The sequence below is a fragment of the Lissotriton helveticus genome, chromosome 3_1 (genome assembly GCF_964261635.1).
Source record: "Lissotriton helveticus chromosome 3_1, aLisHel1.1, whole genome shotgun sequence".
NCBI classification, from domain to species: Eukaryota; Metazoa; Chordata; class Amphibia; order Caudata; family Salamandridae; genus Lissotriton; species Lissotriton helveticus.
The window spans coordinates 554,532,234-554,560,152 of NC_136061.1; the positions used below are offsets into that span (position 1 = coordinate 554,532,234).

General features: G+C 47.6%; 1 protein-coding gene across 1 annotated transcript in view; it reads left to right on the forward strand.

The window, feature by feature from the left end:
• The window catches only part of TMEM41A (transmembrane protein 41A), a 151,500-nt gene that overhangs the window by 97,678 nt on the left and 25,903 nt on the right, over positions 1–27,919 (forward strand). Inside the window, exon 3 of the mRNA XM_078680460.1 lies at positions 846–1,007. Within this exon, the coding sequence (XP_078536586.1) occupies positions 846–1,007 (162 nt within the window). The remainder of the gene's footprint in view (positions 1–845; positions 1,008–27,919) is intronic.

Genomic DNA, 27,919 nt, shown 5'->3' on the forward strand with positions numbered 1-27,919 from the left:
GACAAAAGACTTAAGGGGCTAATCACAAAGGTAACTTTACACATTAGTAAATCTACATGTGTAAAATTACTATTATTCTTTATTGATCCAGATGATATTCTGCCAACTTTAAATAGAGTCTTTGAGATGCTAAGAAATGATTCCTGGATGATCTTACTCTAAAGATCCTTATTTCCCTGCTAATAGTATTTAGTAGGACACTGGCGTTCGGTCCATAAGAAAGGCATGGTTGACCCATTCCTGATGCACACAAACGAGCCTTCCCGCAACAGCAAGATGAAGGTCTAAAATAAGCCTGGCGACATGCCAAAACCTAGTCCTTGGGTATGGATAATGTGTCTCATACATTCCTTCTGATGCAGAATTTCAGCTTACTATGTGTAGACCGGAGTTTGAGTTTCCAACCTTCAAAATAGGTGTGCGAACAAAAATATTGAGCCAATAGGGTGGCCAATAGAATTATACTTTTTAGATCTGGAGACCTCAGAAAGCAAGTTTACTGTTGTGAAAGGCATAGCAAAGAACGTTTTCAGACTCTGAATTGAGGTGTAGGTGAAGAGCTGTCTCCATATGGAAAACACAATTTACCTGAGGAGCACAAAAAAATTTGCTCATGTTTATTTTCCCACCCGATCGATAATCTATATGTGCACATTTTATGGATTTGAGTGGGACATTTCTCTACCTTATTTTAGCAACTATTCTTGGTTGCATTTATTTTTTTGGTGCTTTAATATATATTTATTTTTAATAATGTCTCTAAAGCATTGTCCCCACTTCGCCAGCAAAAACAAATTGAAATCGTGTTCTTGATGAGTATTCACTTTTTGGTATTTTCATTTCAGAACATGCTTGCAGGTGCCTTATTTGGCCCATCGTTGGGACTTTTCCTGTGCTGTACGTTGACGTCTCTGGGTGCAACATGTTGTTACCTGCTTTCTGATGCCTTTGGAAAACAGTTTGTAGTCTACTATTTTCCCGAGAAAGTAGCAGTGCTTCAGACTAAGGTAAATATAATACGAAAGCCTGAACCCCTTCAGTGATAAGATCCCCATTATCTTATATTCACTCCACTAGCTGCAAGCTACAGCAGTGCAAACCTTTTGCAAACTGTTTCCCAACTTGGCAGTTCGAAATTCACATTTAAGTGATTACAGCCAAAACACAACGGCATACTGGTCTATTTAATCTAAACGTGTTTTAATTAATACACATGTAAAGTTGAACTTTATAAAAGGTAATGTGTTGTGATCCAAACTTGTATAGTGTATTTAACCTTTGCTGAAAACAGTGGTTTACACAACTAAGGGGTGCTCAGCTCAACGTGTTAACTGTGTATTTACCCAGACGGAAAATGCCCATGTTCTGTCCATTTTGATGTTTTTAAAAAAAAAATGTTTTAGCATTTGTTATTGCTTTAGGTGGTGGGCAGGAGCTTCCCCAACCTCCCAAAGTATGTTTAGGGTTTTCATTGCAATGAGGATCGCGTGCATGGCTCGCTGTCGTCATTCCAATGAAAACAAAACAAACTTTGTTTCAGTTTCACAGTTTCGGTGCTTGTGGGGCTATCTCACCCCCCCCCCCCCCCCCCGAGCACCAAAAAAGATGGGAGAGGTATCATTAGAAGGGGGAACATCTCCTCTTTCCAGTGGTACCCTTCCCTGATGGATCCCTGCTTGGGGATTGCCCCAGGGGGTCAATCCTCAAGCAGGGATCCACCCACAAGCCACCAGGGAGGGCGGAGCGGCTCCTTGGCCAAGGGTCTTTGCTCCCCCATACAATTCTGCCAGACAGCCTTTCTGCCCCCCAAGGGAGCAGAAAGCACCCTAGACACCAGGGATAAAAAAAATTTATAGGCCAGGACTGGGGCTGCCAATGCCCCCACCCTACCCACCCAAAGAAGGCATAAGACTTTCTGCCCCCTCGGAGGCAGATGTGGCCAATAGCCCCTGATCAGCCCCCATGGGGGGGGGAGGGGGCGGAAAGCTCACTAGGCCCCAGGGACTTTTTTTTATATATACACGTAGGAGTGGGGGCTGCCCCCCTGGGAGGCAGATGTGGCAACAGAAAACCCACTAGGCAGCAGGGATTCTGCCAATGCCCCCAGCCGCCCCAACAAATGCCAGAGGTTTTCTGCCCCCCAGGAGGCAGATGGGGGCAGTAGCCCCTGATCTGCCCTCCAGTGGGGGCAGAAAGCCCACAAGGCGCCAGGGATTATGCTAATGCCCACACCCCCCCAAAAATGCTAGTCTTTCTGCCCATTTCTGCCCTCCTGGAGGCAGATGGGGCAGTAGCCCCTTATCTGTTCCTCCACCAGGTGGGCAGAAAGCCCCCTAGGCACCAAGAATTTAATTCCCTTAAAGTTCAGAGTGGGGGCATGCCAATGACCCCACCACCCCCAAAAAAGCCACAGACTCTCTGCCCCCTCCCCGAGGCAGATGGGGCAGTAGCAGCCCATTAGGCACCAGGGATTACTTGGTTTATTTTACAAATAGGGGTGGGGGCTGCCCAGAATGGGCATGCCAATGCCCCCCACCCGCAAAAAATGACCACAGTTTTTCTGCCCCCCTGGGAGCCAGATGGGGACAATAGCCCCTTATATGCCCCCTCGGGGCAGAAGACCACTAGGGACCAGGGGTATATTTTTTACAAAATTCCGGGGTGAGGGCTGCCCAGAATGGGTATGCCAATGCCCCCACCACCCCCCAAAAATATGCGACCGTCTTTCTGCCCTCCACAGAAGGCAGATGGGGGCAGTTGCCCCTGATCTACCCCCGGGGGGGGACGACAGAGAGCCCACTAGGCACCCACGATTATGCTGGCTTTTTTATATGTAGGGGTGGGGGCTGCTCAGAACGGGCATCCCAATGTTCCCACCCACCTAAAAACAATAGCCACAGTCGTTCTGCCCCCCTTGGGGGCGCATCAGGGCAATAGCCTCGGATTTCCCCCCTTCCCAGGGCGGCAGAAATCCCACTAGGCATTGACTTTTTTTGGAATGTTCCTACCTGTGAATTTAGGGACCTAGTGCAGCTGCCAGCAAAGGAAACCTAGCAAACCTGTACATTTTTTAAAACTAGACTCCAAGGGGAATCCAGGATGGGGGTACTTGTCTGGCTCTCGCCATGTTCTGTTACCTGGAATCCCTTGCAAACCTCAAACTTTATAAAGAAAAAACTAATTTTCCTCACATTTTTGTGGTGGAAAGTTCTGGAATCTGCATGGATCCATAAAAATTCCACCCACCCGCATTCCCCAAAGTCTTCAGAGAAAAATGGTGCCTCACTTGTGTGGGTAGCCTTGTGCACGCGACAGGAAACTGCCCAAAACGCAACATGGACATACCACATTTTCGCAGTGAAAACTGACCCTTTTTTTGCAAAGTGCCTAGCTATAGATTTTGAACCCTAGCTCTGCCAGCACTTAGGGAAACTGTGTAAAAAAAAATGGTTTTCTGACAAAGACATTCCCTGAAAGCTGGGAAAATTGTGATTACAGCCCTACAAACCCTTTGTTGATACCATTTGCAGGGGGGGAAAACAGACACTTTCATTTGCAGCACTTAAACCCCCCCCCTCCCCTCCCCTCCCTCCCCAAGAAAGAAATGTAGCTGTGTTTTGGCTAATTTCTGGGTCCCCTCCAGGGCAATACACAAACCCTGGGTACCTTTAGAATCCCCATCATGTTAGAAGAAAAGGACACAAATTTGGCATGGACACAAATTTAGCGTGGAAATCTTATGTGGCAAAAAGTTACAGGGGGCTAAGCGCGAACTACCCCAAATAGCCAAAACAAAAGGCTTAGCACAGGGGGGGGGGGGAGGGGGGAGGAGGCCTAGCATTGAAGGGGTTAATACAATATGCATAAAACAATGACTACAATACTAATGGTCCCAAACATGTTCCTTTGATACTTGGTTATCTTGTGTCTTTAACTGCTACTTGGAGATTAGTGTTTCACCTGTGCAGGGCATAATCATTTATTTAATAATAATTCACCATAGTGCAATGGTAGATGAAATTTTTCCAGTTTTGTTTTTGGCGAATTGCTTTAATTTTCTTCAGTGTTTACAAGGTCAGTAGATTGACTTCACATATATTATAAACTTAAAACGTGTGAACCTTATTGATTCGTGAGTTTTATATAGCGCTGGCTGGACCCAAAGGTATCAGAGTGCTTTATATATTATGTGAGTAAATTTACTTGAAGTACATGTGGGGTACATATGGGAACCGGACATTCTTAATACAATGTAGTAAGGAAAGTATGGAAAATATAGAATTGAGATAGTGTAAAATAGTCACAAAGTATAGGCCGGACAAGGTATCAGACTGCTTAACATATAATGTGAGTACGTTTACTCTAAGTACGTGTGGGGATTCCTAAGGAACATAATTAATAGTCTTCATCCAATACAGTAAAGAAAGAACAGAATTGAGGAAGTGTTAAATAATCAAAAAGAGTATATGACAAAAACATTATTTTTGTCCTGGAGTTGGAAACAGAATAGAGACTGAACAAGTCAGATGACTGCCTCTGCTCGTCTCGTCAATGAGGTAGGGTTTTAGGGAACAGGGATCCACCTGTGCTTGCATTGAGGAAATAGTAGTTGAGTAGTAGAGCTTTAAGGTCCTGTTTGAAGCAGGAAAAGGAAGTGTTCAGTTGCTGAATGTCTCTGACATTCAGCAACATTGAATGTCTTATTAATGTCTACCTGAGTGGTGAGCAACTCACGATGGTTATTACGTATGGCCAGACTAGGTGTGGGGGAAGGCTGGAGTCTAATCAATCTGAACAGCAGTGTGCCTGGCCTGTCGGAATCCGCGTGTGTGCATAGCGTGTATGCACATAAGTCTATCACTCTCAAGTGTTCTACTAGCTCAGCATATCTAATTCTGGCCACCTGTAGGTCCGGTTCTTTCCTGTTATCAGTATGAGCAGCTACTTCTAGCACTTGTAACAAATCTTCTTGATCTGTGAAATCCCGTACAGCTTCTCGCCGAATCCCTACCAGAGTCCTCATAGAAACCCCTCGGATTATTACCTTAAATGCTTCCCATTCCATAACCCTAGACGTTGCCGTACCCTCGTTGTCAGTGGAGTATGTGTTAATGGTAGTGGCTAATCTATCCTGATAAATCAGGTCTTCTAATTGTAGTGGATGTAGGCCCCATGTGGGAATAGGCCTGGTGGCCCGACCCCAATTAAGAACCAACTCCAAGGGATTGTGGTCGGAAATAGTTTTACCTAAATACGTGGTACGCGCTATCATAGGGAATAGGTCTGAAGAACAGAGGAAATGGTCTAGATCTGTGTGCAGGGAGTGCAGAACAGTGACAGCCACATTAAGTAAGGGAGGGTGTGATCGATCAAGGTGAGTATCAAACACAGCATTGAACCCCCCCCCAATTATCTATGGATATTGCGTCCAGTCTGATTGGGCCTGTGAAAGGCGAGAAAGGAAGGCATCCTGATCCATATTGGGTGCATAGATTGAGCCCAAGACCACTCGTACACCATTTAATATTCCCAGTAATAACACATATCTCCCTTGATTGTCGATTCTACTCTCGGTCAGTGAGAAAGGGACTCCTGCTCGCAGCCAAATCGCCACTCCCCGGGAGAAGGAAGAGTAGACTGTTCCATATAATTGGCCCCTCCCACGTCTCTGTACCTTATTAAGTTCAGTAGAGATCAAATGCGTTTCTTGGAGATATACTATCTGTGCCCGGCGGCGGTGTAATTGGACAAATATCCTATGCCGCTTTTGTATCGAACCCATCCCCAGTATATTCCAGGAGATAGTATATGACTTTGCTACAGACATAACATCCAACCATGTATCCCATCCCTCCCCCACCCCAGCCCCCCACCACCCCTCAGGCCCCCATCCCCAACGCCCCCAGGAACATCCAGAAACAGACCAGTAGCTTAAACAAGGGAACCAAAACCCAACACCGGGTCAAACGACTAAACTTCAGTCGACCAAACTGTGTGCAAGCAAAACTCATAACTCGCTGAATAACAGAAAAGGCTTTTCGCCAGTGGGGTAGGCTGCTTACTTTAGATACTAAAGTATCAACTAGAAAAGGTGGCGTAATCCAGGACAGGCCGGGCCACGGGATCATAATATTTAAGTTTACCCTGCAGCCTCCTGCGGAGTAGTCTATGTTTAGAACATGATAAAGCAAATAGGACTGGATTTCCGAGTTACAGCTTGCTGAAGGACTCATACGCTGCAAAGCTTCTCTGCAGCTAGGGCTTCTCGCTATTTTAAAAACGCCCGTTTTTGTATTTATGTTTGACTTTTTTCAATCCCTGAATTTACTAGGGTCATCTCGCCCCTCACCTGCACCTTAATAGTTTTCCACCGCTGCTTAGCGGGTCCGGGTCTGTTGGGCTTCTACAGTTTCTACAAGCTGCCGCCATCTTGGGTGTGGTTTGTGCCGTTCTGGAGCCACCTGTTAAGCGCTCTAGTGGTGCGGCTGTCTCTCGCCCGCCCTACTTAAGGACAGTTCCTCTGGGGGTCAGTAAGGACTGGATTTCCGAGTTACAGCTTGCTGAAGGACTCATACACTGCAAAGCTTCTCTGCAGCTAGCGCTTCTCGCTATTTTAAAAACGCCCGTTTTTGTATTTATGTTTATTTACTTTTTTCAATCCCTGATTTTACTAGGGTCATCTCGCCCCTCACCTGCACCTTAATAGTTTTCCACCGCTGCTTAGCGGGTCCGGGTCTGTTGGGCTTCTACAGTTTCTACAAGCGCCGCCATCTTGGGTGTGGTTTGTGCCGTTCTGGAGCTACCTGCTAAGCGCTCTAGTGGTGTGGCTGTCTCTCGCCGGCCCTACTTAAACGTGTCCCCCAGCGCGCAGCGGTGACGCGCAGCGGCCGCGCCCTCACTGCGCCTGAGTCGTGCTGGAGTCTTGCTCCTCTGCGCTCGTCCGCGCTAAGGAGGCGCTAGGCTAGGGCTCTTTAGCCTATCCCTGTGATCCCTCCTTTTTATCTTTTTGATAGAATGTATTCCAGAGCCGATTTACTCCATTTTCGGCATAGTACCGTGTCCTGCTCTCATGTTTCTCTACATCCTCTCTGTGGTCCTTTCCAATGCTCTGATTGTGCTTTCCATCTCTTACCTCCGGCCCCTATTCTTGCCCACCGGATGGTTTCCTTAGATTCTCCTACTATTATGCCATCATCCCAGGTGTTATCGCAGGGCCTCTCTGACCTTAAGGTATGTCACCTCAATGTTAGATCTTTGGTCAAGCACCATCTAGACATTTTCAATCTGCTTGTGGAGGATGCTCCTGACATCCTTTTTATGTCAGAAACATGGCTCCATGAGGAGGCTCTGGCCGCAGTGAATTTAGCGCTCCCCTCTGAGTATTCGATTTACTCCCTCAATCGTAACTCGAGAGGTGGTGGCATTGCGGCTGCGATTAAAACTTGCTACCCATGTACGTGGAAGGCGATGGACATAGCCGGCTGCGAATCTGCCCATTTTTCTGTCACTGTTAATCACCATTTTACTTTTTCCGGCTTACTCATTTACCGGCCACCCGGTCCGAATGCTGTCTTCAGGGCCGCCCTTCCTGATGCAGTTGGCGCATTGGCTTTAAAAACTGCCAATTGTAGCGTGGTGGGTGATTTAAATCTTCATTTTGACTCTCTCTCCTCTCTTGCGGTTAGCACTACTCTTGCTGACTTGGAGGCTCTTCAGTTATTCCAACTAGTTAAACATCACACCCATGTGGGTGGCCATATTTTGGACCCTTTTTTTACTAACCTATCTTCAGTTACTGTATTGCCTCCTTAGCCTATGGCCTGGACTGACCACCACCTAATTGAAATACACTTCGCGCTCAACTCTTCTCCCCTTGGAGCCCCCACTCCTGCCATTTTTTAGACGTCCCTGGAAAAAGTTGAAATTGGCTGATTTTCATCGGCTTCTTGAACTTCACCCTTTGGGCTCCTTTACAGATGTGGAATCTGGTTATGCCCTCCTCTGCAACTGGCTTACTAAAGCTTTGGATATGCTAATTCCTATCTCCAAGAGCAAACATCGGCGTACTAAATCTAGCCCTTGGTATGATGACTCACTTCGGCTTTTAAAAATATCTTGCAAACAAGCTGAAAGAGCTTGGCGCAAGTCTTACCAGCCTGAAAAGAAAACTCTATATGTTACTAGGATCAAGACTTATCACAAAGCGATATGTAAGGCCCGTGCTGCTTACTTTTCCCTTGAATTCAGCACCAGTTCCAACCCTACTAAACTTATATTTAAGGTGCTCAATGATCTCACAGCTAGTAGAGCCCCAGTCACTGAGATCTGCTCTCCTTCCCATTGTGAGGATTTGGCTGTCTTTTTTGTAAAAAAAGGTGAAGGACATCTATTGCTCTTTTACCGGCACAACTTTATCATCTGATAATCAGGAACTTGTTTCTAAAACCACTATGTCCCTGTCTTATCTTCAAGAACTTTCGATGGAGGAATTTAACAAAATTGTAGTTAAAGTTAAAACACGCTCTCCTTTGGATCCCCTTCGACCCTCTTTATTTAAAGAATCTGCTTCCCTCTGTCTCCCTCCGCTGCGAGATCTTGTTAACCTTTCATTATCTTCAGGTATGGTCCCGGTTATCTGGAAACAGGCGCAGGTTATTTCCATCTTAAAAAAAACTGCCCTTGATCCTTTGAAATTGGAGAACTACCGCCCTATTTCCCTCCTTCCTTGGGCTGCCAAACTGACCAAGGCACACGTTAATACCATCTTATCCAATCATCTTGACTCTGCGAATCTATCAGACCCGTCGCAGAACGGGTTTTGGCCCGGTCATAGTACCGAGACTGCGCTGCTTTCTATGGTCGAACACCTTCGGACTCTGATAGACTCTGGTCACACCGCGGCACTGGTGCTTCTTGACCTCAGTGCCGCGTTCGACACGGTCTCCCACGCTGTTTTATTACAGCGGTTGGTTGAGGCAGGTGTTGACAATGTGGCACTGGAATGGTTCCGATCTTTTCTATCTGGTCGCACCTTCAAGGTCACCACTCCACCTTATGAATCTCGACCGTACCCTATTGACCAGGGAGTTCCGCAGGGCTCGGCCCTCAGCCCCACCTTATTCAACCTCTATGTGCAGCCGTTGGCTGGTGTCGCTAAGCGTTGGAACCTCACCTTGGTATCCTACGCGGACGATACGCAGCTGGTGGTTGCAATAAGTGGGGCTTCTGATCTTGAGGCTGCCAAATTTCGTGAGGGTCTTCTCTCAGTGGCCCGATGGATGACAGACAATTACCTCCAACTAGACGCCCAAAAAACCGAGGTGCTCATTGTTGGTAAGCAGAGTCATCTCTGGGATGATAAATGGTGGCCATCTGAACTCGGTCCGACCCCTACTCCTGCCATTGAGGTTAAAAATCTAGGGGTCTGGCTCGATTCCCAACTGAATTTTGTTACCCACACTAAAAAAGTGGCTGCCACTTGTTTTGGCACTCTTCGTAAACTTAGACCTACTTTTAGGTTTTTTTACGCTCCCACCAGACAGCTCATTGTACAAGCCACGATTATGTCCAGGTTGGACTACGCCAGTTCCCTTTTACTTGGAGCTAATCAGGCTGAAATATTAAGACTCAAACGTGTTCAAAACGCTGCTGCCAGGGCTTTGGTAGGCCTACCCAGATTTTGCTCTGCCAAAAAAACCATTCAAAAGCTCCACTGGCTCCCTGTGGCTCAGCGTATTAAGTTTAAGTGCCTTTGTCTTTTGTTTAAAATTCTTAAACTCTCCTCTCCCCAGATTTTGGAGAATCTCATCTTGCCGTATATCCCCACTCGCTCTTTGAGATCCTCTAACCTGCATCTGGCTATTGTTCCACGTTTCAAGAGGTCCAGATCTGGCGGCCGCTCCTTTCGTGTGCTTGCTGCCAGGTTGTGGAACTCCCTCCCTGTTTATATTTGTGCGATTGACAACCTTTTGGGTTTTAGGAGAGCTGTAAAAACTTTCCTCTTTTCTCTGGATCTCTAAAATTTGTTGTGTTTGTTCTTTCTGATTCTGCTTTATCCGGTTTTCTGTTCTGTTAGCGCCAGGACGCCCCTTTGCTGAGGCATCTGTGCGCTCAATAAATTTGGATAACATAACATAAAGTAGCAACTGTAAAGTGGGGACTAGCGCAGGACACGTCTGGTCATAAAACCACAATGAATAAACACCCTGCAACTCAGTCGAGCAGTCCATATTTGACTCATAAATCAACCAACATTGCATAACAGACAAGAAAGAAATGGGATCCCGCCTAACTGTAACATTAATCCAGATCATGACACATTTACAACATCATTCAGCTAGCGGGTCGTTGCTCACTTGCCTGGATACAGAAGGAAATAATGCCATACTTCCCCCCCAGAGTCTGAGTCTGTGGAAACTTCCAGCGATGCACTAGAGCTAATAGGCGCACGACTGATCTGCAACGCCGAAGCTGAACGGAGAGTGGCACGTCTGCTTTCCAGCACCGACTGTTGTGATGTAGGACTCGCCACCGTGCTCTGCATCTTGAGACCTCTTCGCCTCCGATGCGGAAGGCGCCAGGGCTTTGGCTGTGACAGTGTGGGGCGTACAAAACTTGCAGCGTCAGGAAAATTCCTATCCAGCATTCCCAAGCACTGTCAGGTGGGTCAAAGAAACAAGCACGCTGATTATAGATGATCTTAAGTTTAGCAGGGAATAATAAGGCAGAGGTCAGGCCTGCTGCGCGGGCCCGGGCTTTGACCTCCATAAATTAAGCACATAGGTGTTGGACTGTTAATGTGTAATCTGAAAAGATGGAGATTTTGGTATTGTCAAAAAGGATAGGGACAGTATCCCGGGCTGCCTGCAAGATCTGATCCCGGTCCCTGTAATTCAGAATTCTGGCCAGCAGTGGTCTAGGTTTAGCACCATGGAGAGGTTTCTGCGTAGGCACTTGGTGGGCCCGTTCCACTGTGAATTGCACAGAGAGGCCTGTGGGGGCCACTTTAGTTTTCCGCCAGTCCTCTATGAAGGTAGAGGGGTGCTGGCCCTCCGCCCCCTCCAGAAGCCCCATAATGCGAAGGTTGTTACGACGGACCCTACCTTCTGCATCGTCAGCTCGGGCCTGCAAGTTCTTAACCTGTTGCTGCAGCAGCTGTATGTGCACATCATGCTCCTTCACTAGTGGTTGGAGCGTTGAAATAGAGTGGTCAAATCTTTTACTTTATCCACCAGTTTTTTATTGTCCTCCTTAAGTAGGTTCAGGTCTGTAGATATAGTGCCTATTTGTTGCGCTACAGCTGAGTGTGAATCACTGATTTCCTAGAGGATCATATCCAGCTTGTCAATGGGAGGAAGAGGTGTAGTGCAATCATCTGTCCGATGTGATTGCAAAGAGGAGGTCTCAAAAGGCAGCGAGCCGGCCTGAGTCCACCGTCGCCTACGTTTTATTTCTACCCATTGTTGTCTGCAGTTCGGCCGTGTCACAGAGTAGGCCACAACCAGGGTCACTCCACGAGAATAGGCAATTGACAACACAGTTGAGTGATGAATACCGTTGCAACCAGTATCTCCGATCGTCCGTCCCTATTGGGGGAAGTAAATGCATGCCCGATGAATGCAGGCACTATTGGTGGCAAAGAAGTTCCGGGTGTACAACCGTGCAATTGAGATGTGTGTGGGGGGGGGGGGATTCCCGGACCACTATTGAATCACAAGGGTGGCAGTACCCGCCAGCACCAGATTAGTGTCTTGATAAGCCCCTATTCCTTTCCAACACTAGGGGCAAACACGTGTGCAGGGACGATCAGCGCATTCTCCCTGCTCCATTGAAGAGACCCTTCTGGATCACCGCAGGCAGTGAAGGAACAGGTAGAAAAAGGGAAGGGGAGAACCACCACCCTCACAGTACTCGCTGCAAAGAGCGCCCCAGTATACACATCAGGCTGTAGGTAGAGGCTGCGCGCGAGGAGGTGCTCCAAAACCCCAAATCCGCAATGGGGATTAAGCCACAGGAATGACCAGTAGCATAAGGTCCATCCCTATGCAGCAGCAGTCCATCCTCAATGCCAGCAGGTAGAAAGGAGGCCCCTAGAGTCAAGCCACGCACTCGCAGCGTCAGGAGGAGCCAATGCGAAGGGCCAGGCCGCCGGTGCTCCCTCTATGGCAGCCACCACAGGAAATGAGCGCGGGCACTGCAGACAGCACCAGCATAGCCACATATACTGCAGAAGCTGGAGGCGACCGCCCCCGCATCGCTGGGCTCGGACAGGGGATCGCGCAGCTCCTGAAGCACCAGACGCACTCACCGCGTCTTGGACACAGAGACCAATGTGCCAGGGCAGGAGGCCGATCAAGGAGCAATTAAGAGGTAGGGAAGGGGGGAGACCCCAGTTCACCAGCGCTAGAGTTCCGGCAGTCCCGGACCAGCGTATGTCCCACGATGACCGGAACCCCTCAGGTAGGCCGGCAGCCTTGGCCTCTTGCTGTGGGCCACCCCGTTGCGCTCGGTATGCAGCGCGGCCCAGAGCATTAAGATAGTCCAATGCTCACAGGCCTAGGTCACCTCCGCACCAGGCAGCCACATCTGGTTCACTCCGGGACGCCGGGTAGCCCGCAATCGCACTCCACAGGGTCTGAAGAGGGTGCACTACAGTCGTCCGAATCTCTGGCAGCCATGTACCACCTCACAGGAGTGTAGGGCCGCAAGGGGCAGGCAGGAAATGCCAGATGAAAATACCGGGCCCGTTACTCATCGCTTATGCGAACTCCATCTTGGGTTGCTAGCCACGCCCCCCTGAGTGGTGTGTCTGGATTGTGGTGTATTGAGCGTGTGGTCTAGAGGATATATTCGCTCGAGGGATTCTATTTGTGCCCATGATAACGGGGATAGTGGGGGCGAGGCTCGGGTCCACTTGCTGGGTTTTTGTGATGTATGATTCCATAGACAAAATTAAGTAAATCAAAAGCTCCTTTGAAAACTAGTTAATCATAATCTATTCAAAATGTAAGTCAGATTGTTTTCTAACAGACCACAAAATTCAGTAGTCCTTACTAAATTCTAAAATATTTGAATCCATTTAAACTATAAAAGAATTTTAGTCCGTGGAAATATTTTCAGTGTTTAAATAGGAATTATAGATGTAGTGAACTTAGCCCAAATAAGGAGGAACTATTGCGGTTGATACTAATTTCTAAAAAGTTACATATGAATGGAAATATTATACTGTGCAGTACATATCTACATCGTGCCTTAATTGTGAGTCCTATGATTTTTGAGGCCAGTAATACCGAAAATGGGAACTAATATTACTGCAAGCTGTAGTATTTTCCCCAGCGAAGAATTCAGAATGTTGATGGTCGGAATGGAGAATGTGTACTTGCAGTTTTTCAAATTGTTAATTTTCCCTGCTCAATTTCCAGGCAATACCTGGAAAGAGAAACCCTTATTCAGTGCCCGGCTTGCTCCAGATCCTTAAACAAGATCCTTAAACAAAAATCTGGCAGAAACACACTTTCTGTAGTAGGGGATCTCTGTGTATAGTCATAATCTAGTGAATAGTCCCTTCTATGTGCGTGGACCCCGGAGAAATCAAAAATAATCTCTTAAACGGTCTTCTTTGCAGTCCTGCATAGACACTTAAGAGAAAATCAAGACAAATAATGCAGCCTAACACTTACAAGGCTACAAAGGCCACCACTTCATATTAAACAGTGAAAAGGATAGCCAACAATGTCAGATTTTATACATTTTTACCAAGTTGCCCTCATAGAGAACTCCCCTTCACCAAAATCCTTGAAATGATAGAGAGGAAGGGTTGGACAGGCAAGCCCCCCATAGGCTGCCATTATGTGTCTGGAAAAGGGATACCGTGCCTTTAAGGAACCCTCCAGAGACCCCCGGTATCCCAGGATGCACAGCCAAAGTTCTTTTACTTTCAGTTCTTTTTTCCGGCTCCTGCTAGCAGGACCCTGGAGCATTGAGCTCTCCCTTTTTGAGTATTTCTTCAGTTTTGGACACTTCAAGTGTTTTGAGTGTTTCACTCGATGTCTGGGGTCTTCCTCTTCCTTTTGCTGTGTTTTTTAGCCAGTTCTACCCACTCTTTCTGTTGAATATGCCAGTTTTATTCGATAAGTGCCCTGAGTGTGCCAGGAAGAAGGCTAAATCTGACCCCCACAGAGTATGCATACTCTGTCTCCCTTCCTCCCATGTCCCTGAAGCCTGTGAGATTTGTCAATCTTTCTCCAGGAGGACCCTGCGTGACAGGGAGAAGATTAGTCGCCAAGGCAAGGAGCAGAGGAGACATCAGGAACCAGGTGGGTCTGGGCATGGAGGGACTCAGTCATCATCCTCTGCCCGTGCTTCGGCCTCTGGGGGGCTCCCCAGTCAAGAAAAGGCCCAGAAAAGGCACCGGTCCCAGTCGACGTCGATGGCGTCGAGGGGCATGACCACTATTTGTTCCTCGTCGATCCAGGGCTCTGGTCGAAGCGTCGTCGATGTTTGACGTCGAGGAGAAGGACGTCGAGGCCTCGGACGAGGTCGACGTCGACGACTTCACCGGCATCGATACATCATCGACGTTGTGATAAGTCCAGGAGGCACCGGCGCTCGCCGTCGAGGCGACTCCGCCGTTCGCTGTCGGGGTCGACTCGACGTTCGACGTCAAGGAGAGACAAGTCGACGTCGAGGAGTACATCGACGTGTAGACGATCCACGTCGAGAAGCAGAAAGGCGAAGAGGTCGACGTTGAGAAAGGAAAAGTCGACGTCGAGGAGGCGTTCAAGGGCCAGGACGGTGTCCTCTGCCTCAGTAGTCAGCCTATCTTCTGCATCTAGGAGCCCCCGGTCGCGGCGGCGCCGGCGCTCGGCTGAAAAGAGGTCTGCCTCCAGAGCATCCTCGTCAAGACCTGCGCAGAAGAGGAGAGTGGTCAGGTCTTCGGAATCCGAATATTCTAGGACCTATTCGCCTTCGAGGCCCAGGACTACTCCGCCTCCACCATTGCCTCCAACATTTGCCTCTGAGGAAGCCTTCTCCGCTACCTCCCTTGACTCCTCCTCCAACTTTTCCGCCTCCTCCGCCTCCACAGCTGTCTCCTCCATCTCTGCCGCACCTTCCGTCACCGCCTACGAGGCCTCCACAGCCTAGGACTCCGGTTCTGCGTCCGCAGCTCCCGCCTCCTGTGAGGCCAGTGGATCACCCGAGGCCTAGGAGGTCTAGATCACGGTCTAGAGGGAGACCTAGATCACGGAGTGACCGTCGGTCTTTGACACGGTCCCGTCATCGTCACCGGAGGGATGGGTCACGGTCCCGTCATACGAACTCTTCAAGTGGCTGGAGATATTCTCCCACCTTGTCGGATTCCCCCATACGAGGGTGTCACTGGTGGATGACATCGTAACATTTCAGGAGGTGCTATTGAGCGGGGCAGCGAAGTTGGGGATCACTTTGACGGAACCCACACCTTCTACATCTGTGATATTTGAAACCTTGCACAAGCGGCATTTGTCTCGCCCCTTGGTGCCAGGACTGGAGGAACCGGCTATGGAGCTTTTTCTGACTCCGGCTTCAGTGACATCCGCTCCGTCCCGGCTTTCAGAAAAAGTACCGGCCCCCTAATTCCGAAGAAGCAGCATGCTACTGCCCCGTCTTCTACGGTGCCTCCGGATAAGGACAGCCGTCAGATGGACTCAGCTGGACGGAAAGTCTGCGGGACGGCGACCACCTCCATGAAAGCGGCGAGTGCGTCGGCGCTCTTAGGTCGCTACGACCGCTCCTTGTGGGAGTCCCTGCAGCAATTCCTGGAGCTCCTCCCGAGGGATAGTAGAGAAGACTTCCAGGAGATTTTGAATGAGGGTATGATGGTCTCCAATCAGGTCATCAGCTCTGCTGCGGACGGGAAACATCCTTTACAACGCAACTTTTACCACGCAGTGCCTTTACGACGCAACTTTTACAACGCAAACCATTACAACGCATTCCGCTGGGGGGCGCTCTAGGATAGGGAATAGGTTTAATTTACTATCCAACACCTTCCCTACTATCCACGGGGACTGGAGTTGGAATAGTAAATTAAACTATTCACTATCCAGCGCCCCAAAGCACTATGCGTTGTAAAGGCATGCGTTGTAAAAACCGCGTTGTAAAGGCATGCGTGGTAAAAGCATGCGTTGTAATGTCATACATCCGCTGCGGACGCCTCTCTCCTGGTGACTCATGGTTACTGCCATGGCATTAATTTACGACGACATTCCTGGTTGCGCCTTACATCTCTTAAACCAGAGGCGCAACAGAGAGTCGCTAATTTACCATTCTCTGGCTTGACTCTCTTTGGGTCACATGCGGACGAGGAGATGGCCCGCATGAAGGCAGAGGTAGAGACACTTAAAGCCTTTGGTTTGGAAAAAGCAAAAGAGCAGAAGAAGTCCTTCCGTCTGTTCCAGAGGCAGTATGGTTCTCAAAGACGAGGGCAGGGCCGTCAAGCTGGTCAACAGCAACAACAGCAGCAGTACCAGAGGCAGCCATTCCAGAAGCGCCAGAGGGGCAGAGGCGGACAGCGGTCCTCCTCGGCGAACAAGGGCCCGGACAGGTCTAAGCCCTGAGGTGTTACTTCCCCCTCTTCCGTTACCCACTCCAGTAGGGGGAAGCATACAGAATTACTTGGCAGAGTAGAGAAAATGTACTCCGGACAAGTGGGTGCTGAATATTGTTTACAATGGATACAGTCTTCGTTTCGTCAGCCCTCCTCCAGCGATTCCAACGGTTTGCTCGCAGTTCCAGCTGCGCGAGCCCCAAGCGGAGGCCGATACCCTGTTAAGAAAAAGGGCGATAGAAGACGTCCCTTTGTCTCAAAGGGGAAAGGGTCTTTACTCTTGGTTCTTCCTGGTGCGCAAGAAGGACAAGAACGAGTTTAGGCCCATTCTGGATTTGCGACAAGCAAACAAATGGATTCGCAGGGAGAAGTTTCGCATGCTGTCTCTACACCAGATTTATCCTCAGCTGCAAAGAGGAGACTGGCTTTGCGCAATAGATCTGCAAGATGCGTACTTCCATGTGCCCATTGCACGGAAAAATCGCAAGTTCTTGCGATTTCTGGTCGGCCCCAATCAGTACACCGTACTACCGTTTGGACTGAAGGCTGCGCCCAGGACCTTTTCAAAGTGCATGGCAGTGGTGGCGGCTCACTTGAGAAAGAACAAGGTGTTTGTCTACCCGTACCTGGACGACTGGTTGATCAAAGCCTCCAACTTCCAGGAAGCGCAATTGCACTTCAACAGGACGGCCGTTCTGTTGAGCCAGCTGGGGTTGCACATAAACATGTCCAAGTCTGTTCCAATTCCTGTCCAGTGCCTACAGTACTTGGGAGCCTCCATCGATACTCTTTCAGTAAGAGTGTCTCCTTTGGAGGAGCGACGCTTATGAATCCTTTGGAAGGCTCAGGCTCTCATAGCTGTTCCATCTACGACCGTGAGGACGGTGTCTTCTCTACTGGGATCAATGGTCTCTTTCATCTTCCCCACGCCACACACACGCCTCCACATGAGGCCGCTGCAGGAATGTCTGGAGGATCAGTGGGACCAGAAGCGGGGGAGCTGGGACGACAGGATCCGGCTGTCCCTTCACGCTCAACAATCCCTGAGATGGTGGTGCTCAGCAGAGAACCTCCTCAAAGGGGTCCGTTCCACAAGTACATTCCCGTTCAGACTATCGTCACGGATGCTTCTCTCCACGGCTGGGGAGCGCATTCAGGCCATCTACAGATCCAGGGAACGTGGTCCCTGTCGGAATCCACGTATCACATCAATTTCCTTGAACTCAGAGCTGTTCACTTGGCACTTAAGGCCTTTCAAAAGTCCTTCCAGACCAACTCCTTGCTTGCACAGACGGAAAATACGACCACAATGTATTACCTCAACAAGCAGGGGGGCTCGAGAACAGGAAGCGCAGGCGCACTGGCTGCTAGCCAGAGGACTGACGATAACTGCTACCCATCTGCCAGGTGTGCAGAATGCTCAGGCGGACGCACTCAGCAGGCTGGTGCAAGAAAACCATGAGTGGGTTCTAAACGACGAAGTGCTAGGAGGCATCTTCGACAAATGGGGCACTCCAGACGTAGATCTGTTCGCCACCTCCGAAAACAGAAAATGCAGAGACTTCGCCTCCAGGTATTACCAACCTGGGACTCTGGGGAACGCGCTATGGATCAGCTGGTCGAACAGCTTTCTGTACTCTTTTCCACCCATTCCCCTGATTCCGGCGGTACTCATCAAGCTGTCTCAGTCCAGAGTACGGATGATCCTCATTGCTCCGGAGTGGCCAAGACAGTGGTGGTTCACGGACCTGCTTCATCAGTCTTTTCTACCCCACATGCGGCTGCCGTGTCGGCCGGACCTTCTAATGAAGTTTGGGCGGCAGATGGTGCACCCCAACTTTTCATCGTTGAGTTTGGCAGCATGGCTCCTGCGATAGTGCAAAATGGACACCTGAATCTTCCTGACGATTGCATGACTATACTTAAGGAGGCTAAGAGACCTTCCACTAGGACTTCCTATGCCTACAAGTGGAAGAGGCTCAGCATCTGGTGCACTTCCAAGAACTATGATCTGTCATTCTTCCATACCTTTTGCATTTGGCTCAGTCTGGCCTTAATTTTCATTCTATTAAGGTTCACCTCGCAGCATTGACTGCGTATAGGAAATGCCCTTCACAGACATCCTTCCTCCAGATCCCTGTGATTAAAGATTTTTTGGAAGGATTGAAGAAAGTATTTCCTCCTGTTCGGCGTCCTTCGCCATCATGGGAGCTGAATGTGGTGCTGTCCAGGTTGATGAAGGAGACTTTTGAACCTATCCATAAGGCTTCTCTGCAGCACTTGTCATGGAAGGCGGCCTTCCTTGTGGCCATTACATCGGCCCGCAGGGTGAGTGAAATTCAGGCATTGTGTTGCCAAGAACCTTATACTGTATTTCATGCTGCTAAGGTTGTGATGCGTACTCACCCTAAGTTCCTTCCAAATGTGATTTCTGATATCCATGTCAATCAGACTATAACTTTACCTACATTTTTCCAAAATCCTTCCACTCCAGCGGAAAGGTCTCTTCATTCCCTGAATGTCAGAAGGGTGTTGAAATTCTACTTGGATAAGACCAAGGACATTCGTAGGTCAGACCAATTGTTTGTCAATTATGGGTCGGTCAGGCCTGGTCTTGCCACCTTGAAACAGTCCATTTCTAGATGGATTGTGTCCTGTATCCAATTATGTTCTCAGAAAGCTAATAAGACCTTAGGGGGTAAGCCTAAGGCTCATTCTACCAGAGGCAAAGCAGCTACAAAAGCTTTGCTTCGTAATGTTCCCATTGCAGAGATCTGCTGGGCTGCCACTTGGAAGTCGGTCCATACCTTTGCTAAGCATTACTGTCTGGACTCTGATGCCAAAGCAGATGCTCAGGTTGGGCACGCTTCATTGAGAAATTTGTTTGCACAATAAGACGTGTTGTCTGTTTTTTCTCCACCGCTGGGTTGGTTTTTGGGATGGGCTTGCCATTCTATTCACTAGATTATGACTATACACAGAGATCCCCTACTACAGAAGGAGTAGTTTCTTACCTGTAACTCCAGTTCTGTAGTAGGGGTATCTCTGTTATAGTCATAAGCGCCCGCCCTCCTCCCCGGTGGAGAAAATGGTACTGTAGTGTATGCTACAGGCCTTGCTTTATACACCTTCAAAAAGAACTGAAAGTAAAAGGACTTTGGCTGTGCATCCTGGGATACCGAGGGTCTCTGGAGAGTTCCTTAAAGGCACGGTATCCCTTTTCCAGACACATAATGGCAGCCTATGGGGGCTTGTCTGTCCAACCCTTCCTCTCTATCATTTCAAGGATTTTGGTGAAGGGGAGTTTTCTTTATGAGGGAAACTTGGTAAAAATGTGTAAAATCTGACACTGTTTAAGATGAAGTTATGTTCTGTTCTGTTCTGTTCTGTTCTGTTATATGCACTTGTAAAGCGCTGCTGATACCAAAAGAGGTGTCCTGGCGCTAAGTGGTGGCCTTTGTAGCCTTGGAAGTGTTAGGCTGCATTATTTGTCTTGATTTTCTCTTAAGTGTCTATGCAGGACTACAAAGAAGACAGTTTAAGAGATTATTTTTTATTTCTCCGGGGTCCATGCACATGGGCAGGACTATTCACTAGATTATGACTATAACAGAGATACCCCTACTACAGAACTGGAGTTACAGGTAAGAAACTACTCCTTGTGCAACACATTTGTTTCTCATCTTTTGGTTAAAGAATATTTTTAAGTGCAGTCGGATCAGCAATGTTAGCATAAACTCATTTCAACTAAAAAGGTAAAGTGTTGTAGAATCAGCCCTTAATTCACTATTAACTGAGGAAAATATGTGAAATCTTTACAAAGGGGGAAGCGGAAAGGAGGATTTTGGATTTACCAGGTCCTTGTCACCTACCAGTGGAACTGGGAACGGTTTGCCAAAGTGGCTATAATTCACAGCTTTACAAGGCCCGTACTATAGATATTTGATGGCCTGTGTGTGGGCTTGTCCTTTATTCTGTGTGGGTGTTAGCTCTGACCAATTTCAATTTTACGATTTGTGTGTGGATTCTATCCTAGTATTCGTGACACTCAGTCCTGCTGTACTGTGGTACCTTGCGGATTCTACCGTATGTTTTCCAATAGATTCCTTTCTGTTTGCACTGTCTTCTTTGGTTAGGGTAGCTCTATTGAAACACAATGGCTTTGAGCCATATACTCAGTGCCACAGTGAACTAAACCATGTCACTTCAGACATACTGTTTCACTGTTTGAGTCTAACCTCTAGTCTGTGCCTGGTGTTCACAGTCAGCCATTCTACTGTGGTAACTAGTTTGCCTCCCTTTTTGTTTGTACTTAAACTGGTACATTGCAAGATCTAGCACTCCTGCACTCTGGTGTTCTAGAGGTCTTTGGCCCACTCTGGTCCGGTGATACCTAGGGAAACATCCCAAACAGAAGAGCCAACATCCTTCTGTGGGTAGATTCCTGTTTGGCCTATCTAGCCGACAAGGCTCATTTTCCTCTCTAGGGTATAAGTTCTACTCCTCACTGGAGACAGATGTTGCAAATGAGTAAGCTCCCAGGTCTGTGAGCGAGAGTCTACACAACAAAAATCTACTGTCCCATAATTCATTGCTATATGGGAAGAAGCACAGTTGCCGTGATGGAAAAGTACCCACTGAAACTACCACTCTAGACCCTAGGCTTGATTGGCCTTGCTGGGAACTTTCTTCAAACTCTTGGAAGTGGAATGATCAATATGTGACCCCGCAATCGTTTCTCCTTCCTAAATTCTAAAGGAGAATATCTGGACAATAAGTATATGCTACCTCCCTGATGCCATCAGAGTTCTTTAATGGTAGAGAGGATTCCTTTTCTTCTGAATGTCCCTCCTATAGAAGGGCTACCCCAGTGAATGGCATCCAGAGAATGATACTCACCTAAAGATGCAAGCTAAGGCGGATTCAGGTAGCAGTTTAGATGTTCCTGCTTAATGTGATGCATCCTGGTATTAGATTGTCTTTTTGGATCTCTGGAGCATTGTTGAAACCTAGAGATGCAGTGTTGTAAGATCAGGCCTTCCTGCACCACTTATATTCATGCACCATCAATCCTGGTTGATACCCTCCCCATATGATATTCTACCTTGCTGCCAATAACAGCTATGATTCCAATCAGCATGATTATCACTCTTGTGCTGCCAAATGAAGTCCTGTAGTGGCCTTTTCACTGCTCTTTTGAAGCTGTCGCTTATTAGAGCGCTCTAGGTCACAATCGCACCAAGCAATGAACTTATGTACCAACCACGATTGTTATGATCATACTTTAATTTCTGACCCTACCTCAGAAAATAAAACCGACCTTCCGTGTGTCTGTTGGTGTTGCGCTTGTGCCAATATTTCACCAATTGAATATGAGACATCTTTATCCTCCGAAGGGTCCACAACAAAATGCTTTAATAAGGTGCGCCTTTTAATCTGGAAAAGGTGGCTCCGCAAGATTACGTTTAACTCCATGCATTTAGAAAGGTATGACTTTTCCAGCTGATTTATATTTTGGGAGAAATTAGCACATCGCCATTACTTGGACAACGTAGGCAGAGAAAATAGAGATTGCACTCCAGAGCTCAGCGGTCTAGCAGGGAGCGTGGTGAAGTGACTGTCCGAAAGGGCTGGAGGAGAGTGGTCGGGATGAAGAAGAGATCTACCTGTGGGAGAAGCCTCTGTGAAGATGCTCCCTGCTGAGATGGGTGTAGGTTCCAGAAGTCTACAGAACTCACCAGGAGGGCATACTACTTAAGTCCTGAGCATCTCCTAATGTTGGCACCAGTTGCCTTCTTGCTGCGGGCAGTAGCTGAGAGATTTGCCTAGTTTTATATATCCTTCCTACATCACCAACCATTTGCTCTTTCAACGGCCAGCCAAACACCTGGGTCGACCACACAAAACTGCCTGATTTTCCACCCACCAATGTACACTTCGGAGGCAGATCATTCCACATAGAAGGCTCCTAGCTCTGGGACTTGCTTCCTCCCATGCTGCACAATGAAGAACATTTCCTCAAATTGGCTTCAAGTTTAGAAAATTATTGAAGACTCACCTTTTCTGACATTCAGTGTGTATTCCTCGATACCATAACATTTTAATTACTTGTACATACTCTTAAGTGACCCTCTGATTTCTCCTGTGCTATAAAGACACAAAATAATAATGAAAAATTAAAAAAAAGTGAAAAATAGTGATATGAAGCAAGGGTACCTCTTTTCCTCTCCAATTGTTGCCCTCGTCATAAATCCTCTAACACACACTGGATTAGATACAATTCCACCAATAAAGCCTTCAAATTTAGATTTAAGGCACACACACTTATTGTTTGCTGATGATCTCTGGGTGTTGGAGAGATGATGAATTTGATTTCACAAATGATCCAAAATGTAAATGTGTAAAAATGTATTAATATGTGAAATCGGTGTGGGGAAAAATTAACTGCAGTGGTCAAATATACAGAAACTAAAAGTAGGAGGAGTAAAAACAATATTTTAATTTAGATGGGTGAAAAACCATTTGATATTGAGAGATTTCCATAGAGACTGGCTGGTTTCATGTCTAAAAGCAGAGCACTTTGTGCAATCTTCTCTAAAGCTATTAATGGCAACGTTTTAAACTATCTTCCACCGTCTCCCTAATCATAACTCAGCCAGCCAAAATGATGTGGTAATACTCGAACTACCCTGTGCTCCATTGAAATTATGGTCCTTTTACCTACCTGGCCCCTTTGACTCCACTATCTATAATCAGTCAGTCCTGCAGTGAAGAATTCAGATTAACCATAAATAACGATTTTACCTTTATTTTACCTCACACTCACTGTGAATATGTAAGTTTGTTATGTTGTATTCTTCCCTATTGTTTTGCTCCAGTTATAAATGAGAATGGGAGTCACTGTATTATTGTTAGATCTGTCTGTCATCATGCATATTTTATTTGCATAATAGAACACTTCCATGGGGTGCGTGGCTTGCGAGCACAAGATGGCGGGTGGATTCCACCATTGCTCTTTACCACACCTAAATTATCTCTAATTTACACTCCGAGTGGCGCCATCGGATCTCCTGTAGCACGTCTACCGGAGCCCAAGTGCACCCAGATTGTGCCAGTGACCCAGCCCTGGCTGAAAGAGTTGTGCTGAGGCTCTGCACTAGGCATACAGTGAAACGGAGCACCGATGCAGCCCGCTCCATGCACTGACCTGAGCCGGAGACGGAAGAGGCCTGAGAGGCGCTGCGGCGCAGTGGAATACCACACCTCCGACTGCCTGAATTGCGGAAGGAGGGGCTGCCATGCTAGTCCCAGAGCATGAAAGCTGGTATGGCCAGAGACTACCGGAACCTCCCCTCCTGAGGTTCCTTGAATCCTGAACCCCCCCGAGAAAAGTCATGGTTTCGTTACGAATTTGGTATTAGCGGACCGTAACCAGTTAGTACGGCAAGCATGAGTGTTTTCGTCACATTACACCGATGGATTCACTACGTATTTAGGGATTCGTTTTGAACCCTTGGGTTCCATTTTGTGTATGGCAGCCACTTTGTGGTTGCCCTCACATAGGCCGATGACTACGGCCGAACGAGTCTTTTAGCACACGTACACCTTAGCTGACTTCTGAATGACCTGAGCGAGGGACCTTCTTGCCTGAAGCCAAACTTGTTAGGCCAGTTCCTTTCCCAGTAGCTGATCGAGATTGAGGATCAAGGCACGGGAGATCCTAAACCTTTTATTGCACACAACTATGTCTTATCTTACTCACACCTGCCTCTGCTCCTTTCTTTATGGGCTGATTACGATGGGGATGTGCCCGGTTTTTTGGTGGGTTTCGATCGACCTGGCTGATGAAGAATGTTGGGTTTGACCAATGATCGATCGTGGGCTGAGCAACTGAAAAGTGGGTTTTACCGTCATGCGATACCTCTGATTTGGATACATGTGATTGGGCAGTTTGTAAATGTAAAGTATTAGTCTGGAATGTGATTTTTGGCTTGCTTTGTAAAAATTGAGCAGTCTCCTACGAATATACAGCCATTGTACTTCGTGGACCTCTGTTTCTGGTTGCAGCAAATAAATTCGATCTTTGACGTCACCAAGAAGGTTCCGTGTCTCTGTATGCCAAGACAGGTGAACTCGGAGACTTTGGGCGTGTCCCCTGACGCCGCTGGGTCTTAAATAACCCGGTTCTTCATTTGGCGCCCAACGTGGGGCGACTTCAGCAGTACTGGTCCAAGCCTGAAGATCGTGAGGAGCTTCGTGTGAAAATTCTGGAGGAAGGCCAACCACTTCATCGACCCCTGTATGTCGTCGTGGTCTTTGCTGCGAGGTTCCCCGCTTTCCGACGGCTACGAAGGACTGCTGCCCTGACTGTCGCCCTGCCTTGGAGCCTTTGATGATTTGTAGAGCGAGACGATAGACAGATCTTCTGGCGACGTCATCGATACTTCAGTTAAGTATGAGTGGAGCGTCTCCCAGTCCTTAGTTTTTGGTTTTTGGGTATCCCTTGGGATCTTTGATTTGGAACTCGTTGATCTTTGATTTGGAACTTGCAAGCTCCAAAGCCGAGAGACTTATGTATTCACGAGATTATCGTATCCGATACTCCCTTGAAGTATGAAGCTAGACTCGAGAGCGAAGATGCCTGGTCTTAGCAGACTTGGAAGAATATTTTGTTGTGGCCGTAATAGGGATTCCCGATTGGAGGACTCGTGTCCGGTTCCTCCGATTGGAACTCCAACCTATGAGCTCTATGTGAAACATGGCGTGGGCCCCATCACGTATAATGAAGTATGGATTAGGTCCTCAAATGGCCCCAATATGGTAGCTTTGACACAGAAGTTTTAGATAATCTAGAAGTTAGACTTTTTAAGAAGAAAGCCCGGCCGGCGATGTTTGACTCTTTCCGCCTATGGCGAAAGGAAGCCAAACAGAAAGAAATTAAATTAGCGAAGAAAAATAAAAGGGAAAAGGGTATATCGATAATGCAAGCTGCTATACAGTTTAAAGATAACGAAGAAGAACAAGCGAGTGAGCAGTTGCATAGGCAACGTAAAATGGCGATAGATAAATGCTATCCAGTTTTGCCACCTCTTCAGCAAGATGTGATGAAGGATCTTGTGAAAGACCCTTTGATGTCGCATTTGTTGAATTCGCCACCCCCTTATGCTCAGAATGCTACAGCACCTCCGCAACCTTTAGTTGCGCAACCACCGGCTGTTTTGCCTCATGCTGTTGTACAACCGCCAGCTCCTCTTCAGTTGGCCCCTACTCTTCTGGTGCAGCCTTCTCAAGGGCTGGCGACTTTGCTACCTGCTCCGCCTTTAATTCCTGCGACTTTTTCGCCTGTTCTCGCTACCTCCTCTGCTACTGCTCCTACGTTGACCTTTTCTCAGTCCGCTTTATCTCCTGTCCTGTCAACTTCTCCTTCTGTTCAACAGAGGATGACTGATTCTGTCACTACTCTCTTGTCTCCTTTCTTTGGGTCATTTAAGGCGACCCCCATTTCAGAGCGTAAACAGTTGCGTAGTCAACTGCCTGATTCCCGAGAGAGGGAAGTATTGGATCATTTAGCGCATAAATGGGTCACTCGTCCTTTAAGATATGATGTAGAGTCTGTTATGGATGTCTTCCGTCAATGGGAAGCGCCGAAGCAGAGATACGTCTTTGATAAGATGTGCACGTTCCTTCGTGAGGAATGGGAAGATGGTGATCTGGAACTAACTCCGCATGACTTGTCCAATGTGCAATCCGAGTTTGCAAAAGGCATGATTGTGGGTCCCGACTTTGAAAGAGCGGTAGCGACGCTGCTTTCGTTCAGGAATGAGTCTCCTTCTCGGTAGTTGTTTGAGCCTGACCCTTCAGCTATGAGGAAAGTGAGACAGTATCCCATGAGAGAAGTTCAACCTGTATGGAAGGAAGCTGTTGCGGCTGATGTCAGTAATCAAATTGATGCCGTACCGGCTCATTTTCAACGTGTTTGGGTGCATGTTCCGTGGAAACGAGCTGAAGTTTTGGCCCTTAAGCAGACTTTACCCGACCCCCGTAAAAATCCTGCAGGGTATTATAAGGAATTATCACAGACTGCAGACTCATGCATCATGAATTTAGCGGATATAGACATGTTGTTTGGTAATGTGGTCCCGCAGCCTTTATGGGGTTTGATTCGTCATACTGATCATGCGCCGGAGTTGGGTGATACATGGGCTTATATTGGTGCTGCGGATGCGCGACAAGTTGGCGGTGCTAAACCTGAGCCTTTAGTCGCAGAACTCCCTGGTAAGATCATTACTTACATGAAAACGTTAATGCCTGCTATGAGAGTAAATTGGGACAAATTGTCTGCGTGTAAGCAGAAGAAGGATGAAACCGTATCCGATTTCTTCACTAGGTTTGAAGAAACGTTTATTGACCATTGTGGTCAAGACATGAGTGCCGAGGGTGGTCAACGGTTGTTTGTTGATAAGTTTGTGCATAATTTACTCCCCGAATTATGTACCAAGTTAAAGGATTCAGAGAGTTCTTGGGCTGTTTCCTCGTCAGCACAGATATTGGCTACTGCACAATATTACGAAAATAGGGATAAGGATGAGAAGGATAGAGCAGACAAGAAGACTAAAGAGTTGAAGACGAAGGTTCTCTTGCAGCAAGCGTATCCGCCTCGCAATAACCAACGTGATTATCAGCAACCCCAGCAGTTTCAGCGAAACTCGCAAAGGTTTGAGCCTTCTCAACCGCGTTTCCCTGTAGGCCCTAATCAATGTGCATATTGCAAAGAAGAGGGTCACTTTAAACATAGTTGCCCTGTTTTGTTACAACGTATGAATGGTATTTCTGGCACGAGGTCGGGGTGTTCCGCAAGCTTCTAGAGGTAGGAGACGTGGATGTTTCCCCCAGAACGCGCGTTCCTTCCCTCAGCAGAATTCCATGAATTGTTTCGATCAGCAGAATAACAAGTCTGGTAGGACGACTCAGTACTATGCTGATGACTACTACGTCGAAGGTGAGAATGTGGATGGTAATGATTGCTAGGACAGCCATGGACAAAGAGCGGGAGTTGTTTCAGTTCCAGTAGATCAGAGTGGACCTTATGTTGAAGTATTACATCGGGCGTGTCGGAGCCTTTTCTGTTGGATACTGGTGCTACGAAATGTTCTATTATGCACTCTAGACTCCCTGGCGCACCTTTGTCTGGCTTAACGAACGTTTCAGTAGGTTTTTCTGGCGCCCCAGTTAGAAACCCGATTTCTAATCCTTTGTCTCTTTCTGTTGGACCCCTTGAACTCGAAGCACCCCTTATTCTGACGATGGGTTGTGGTGAGAACATGCTGGGAT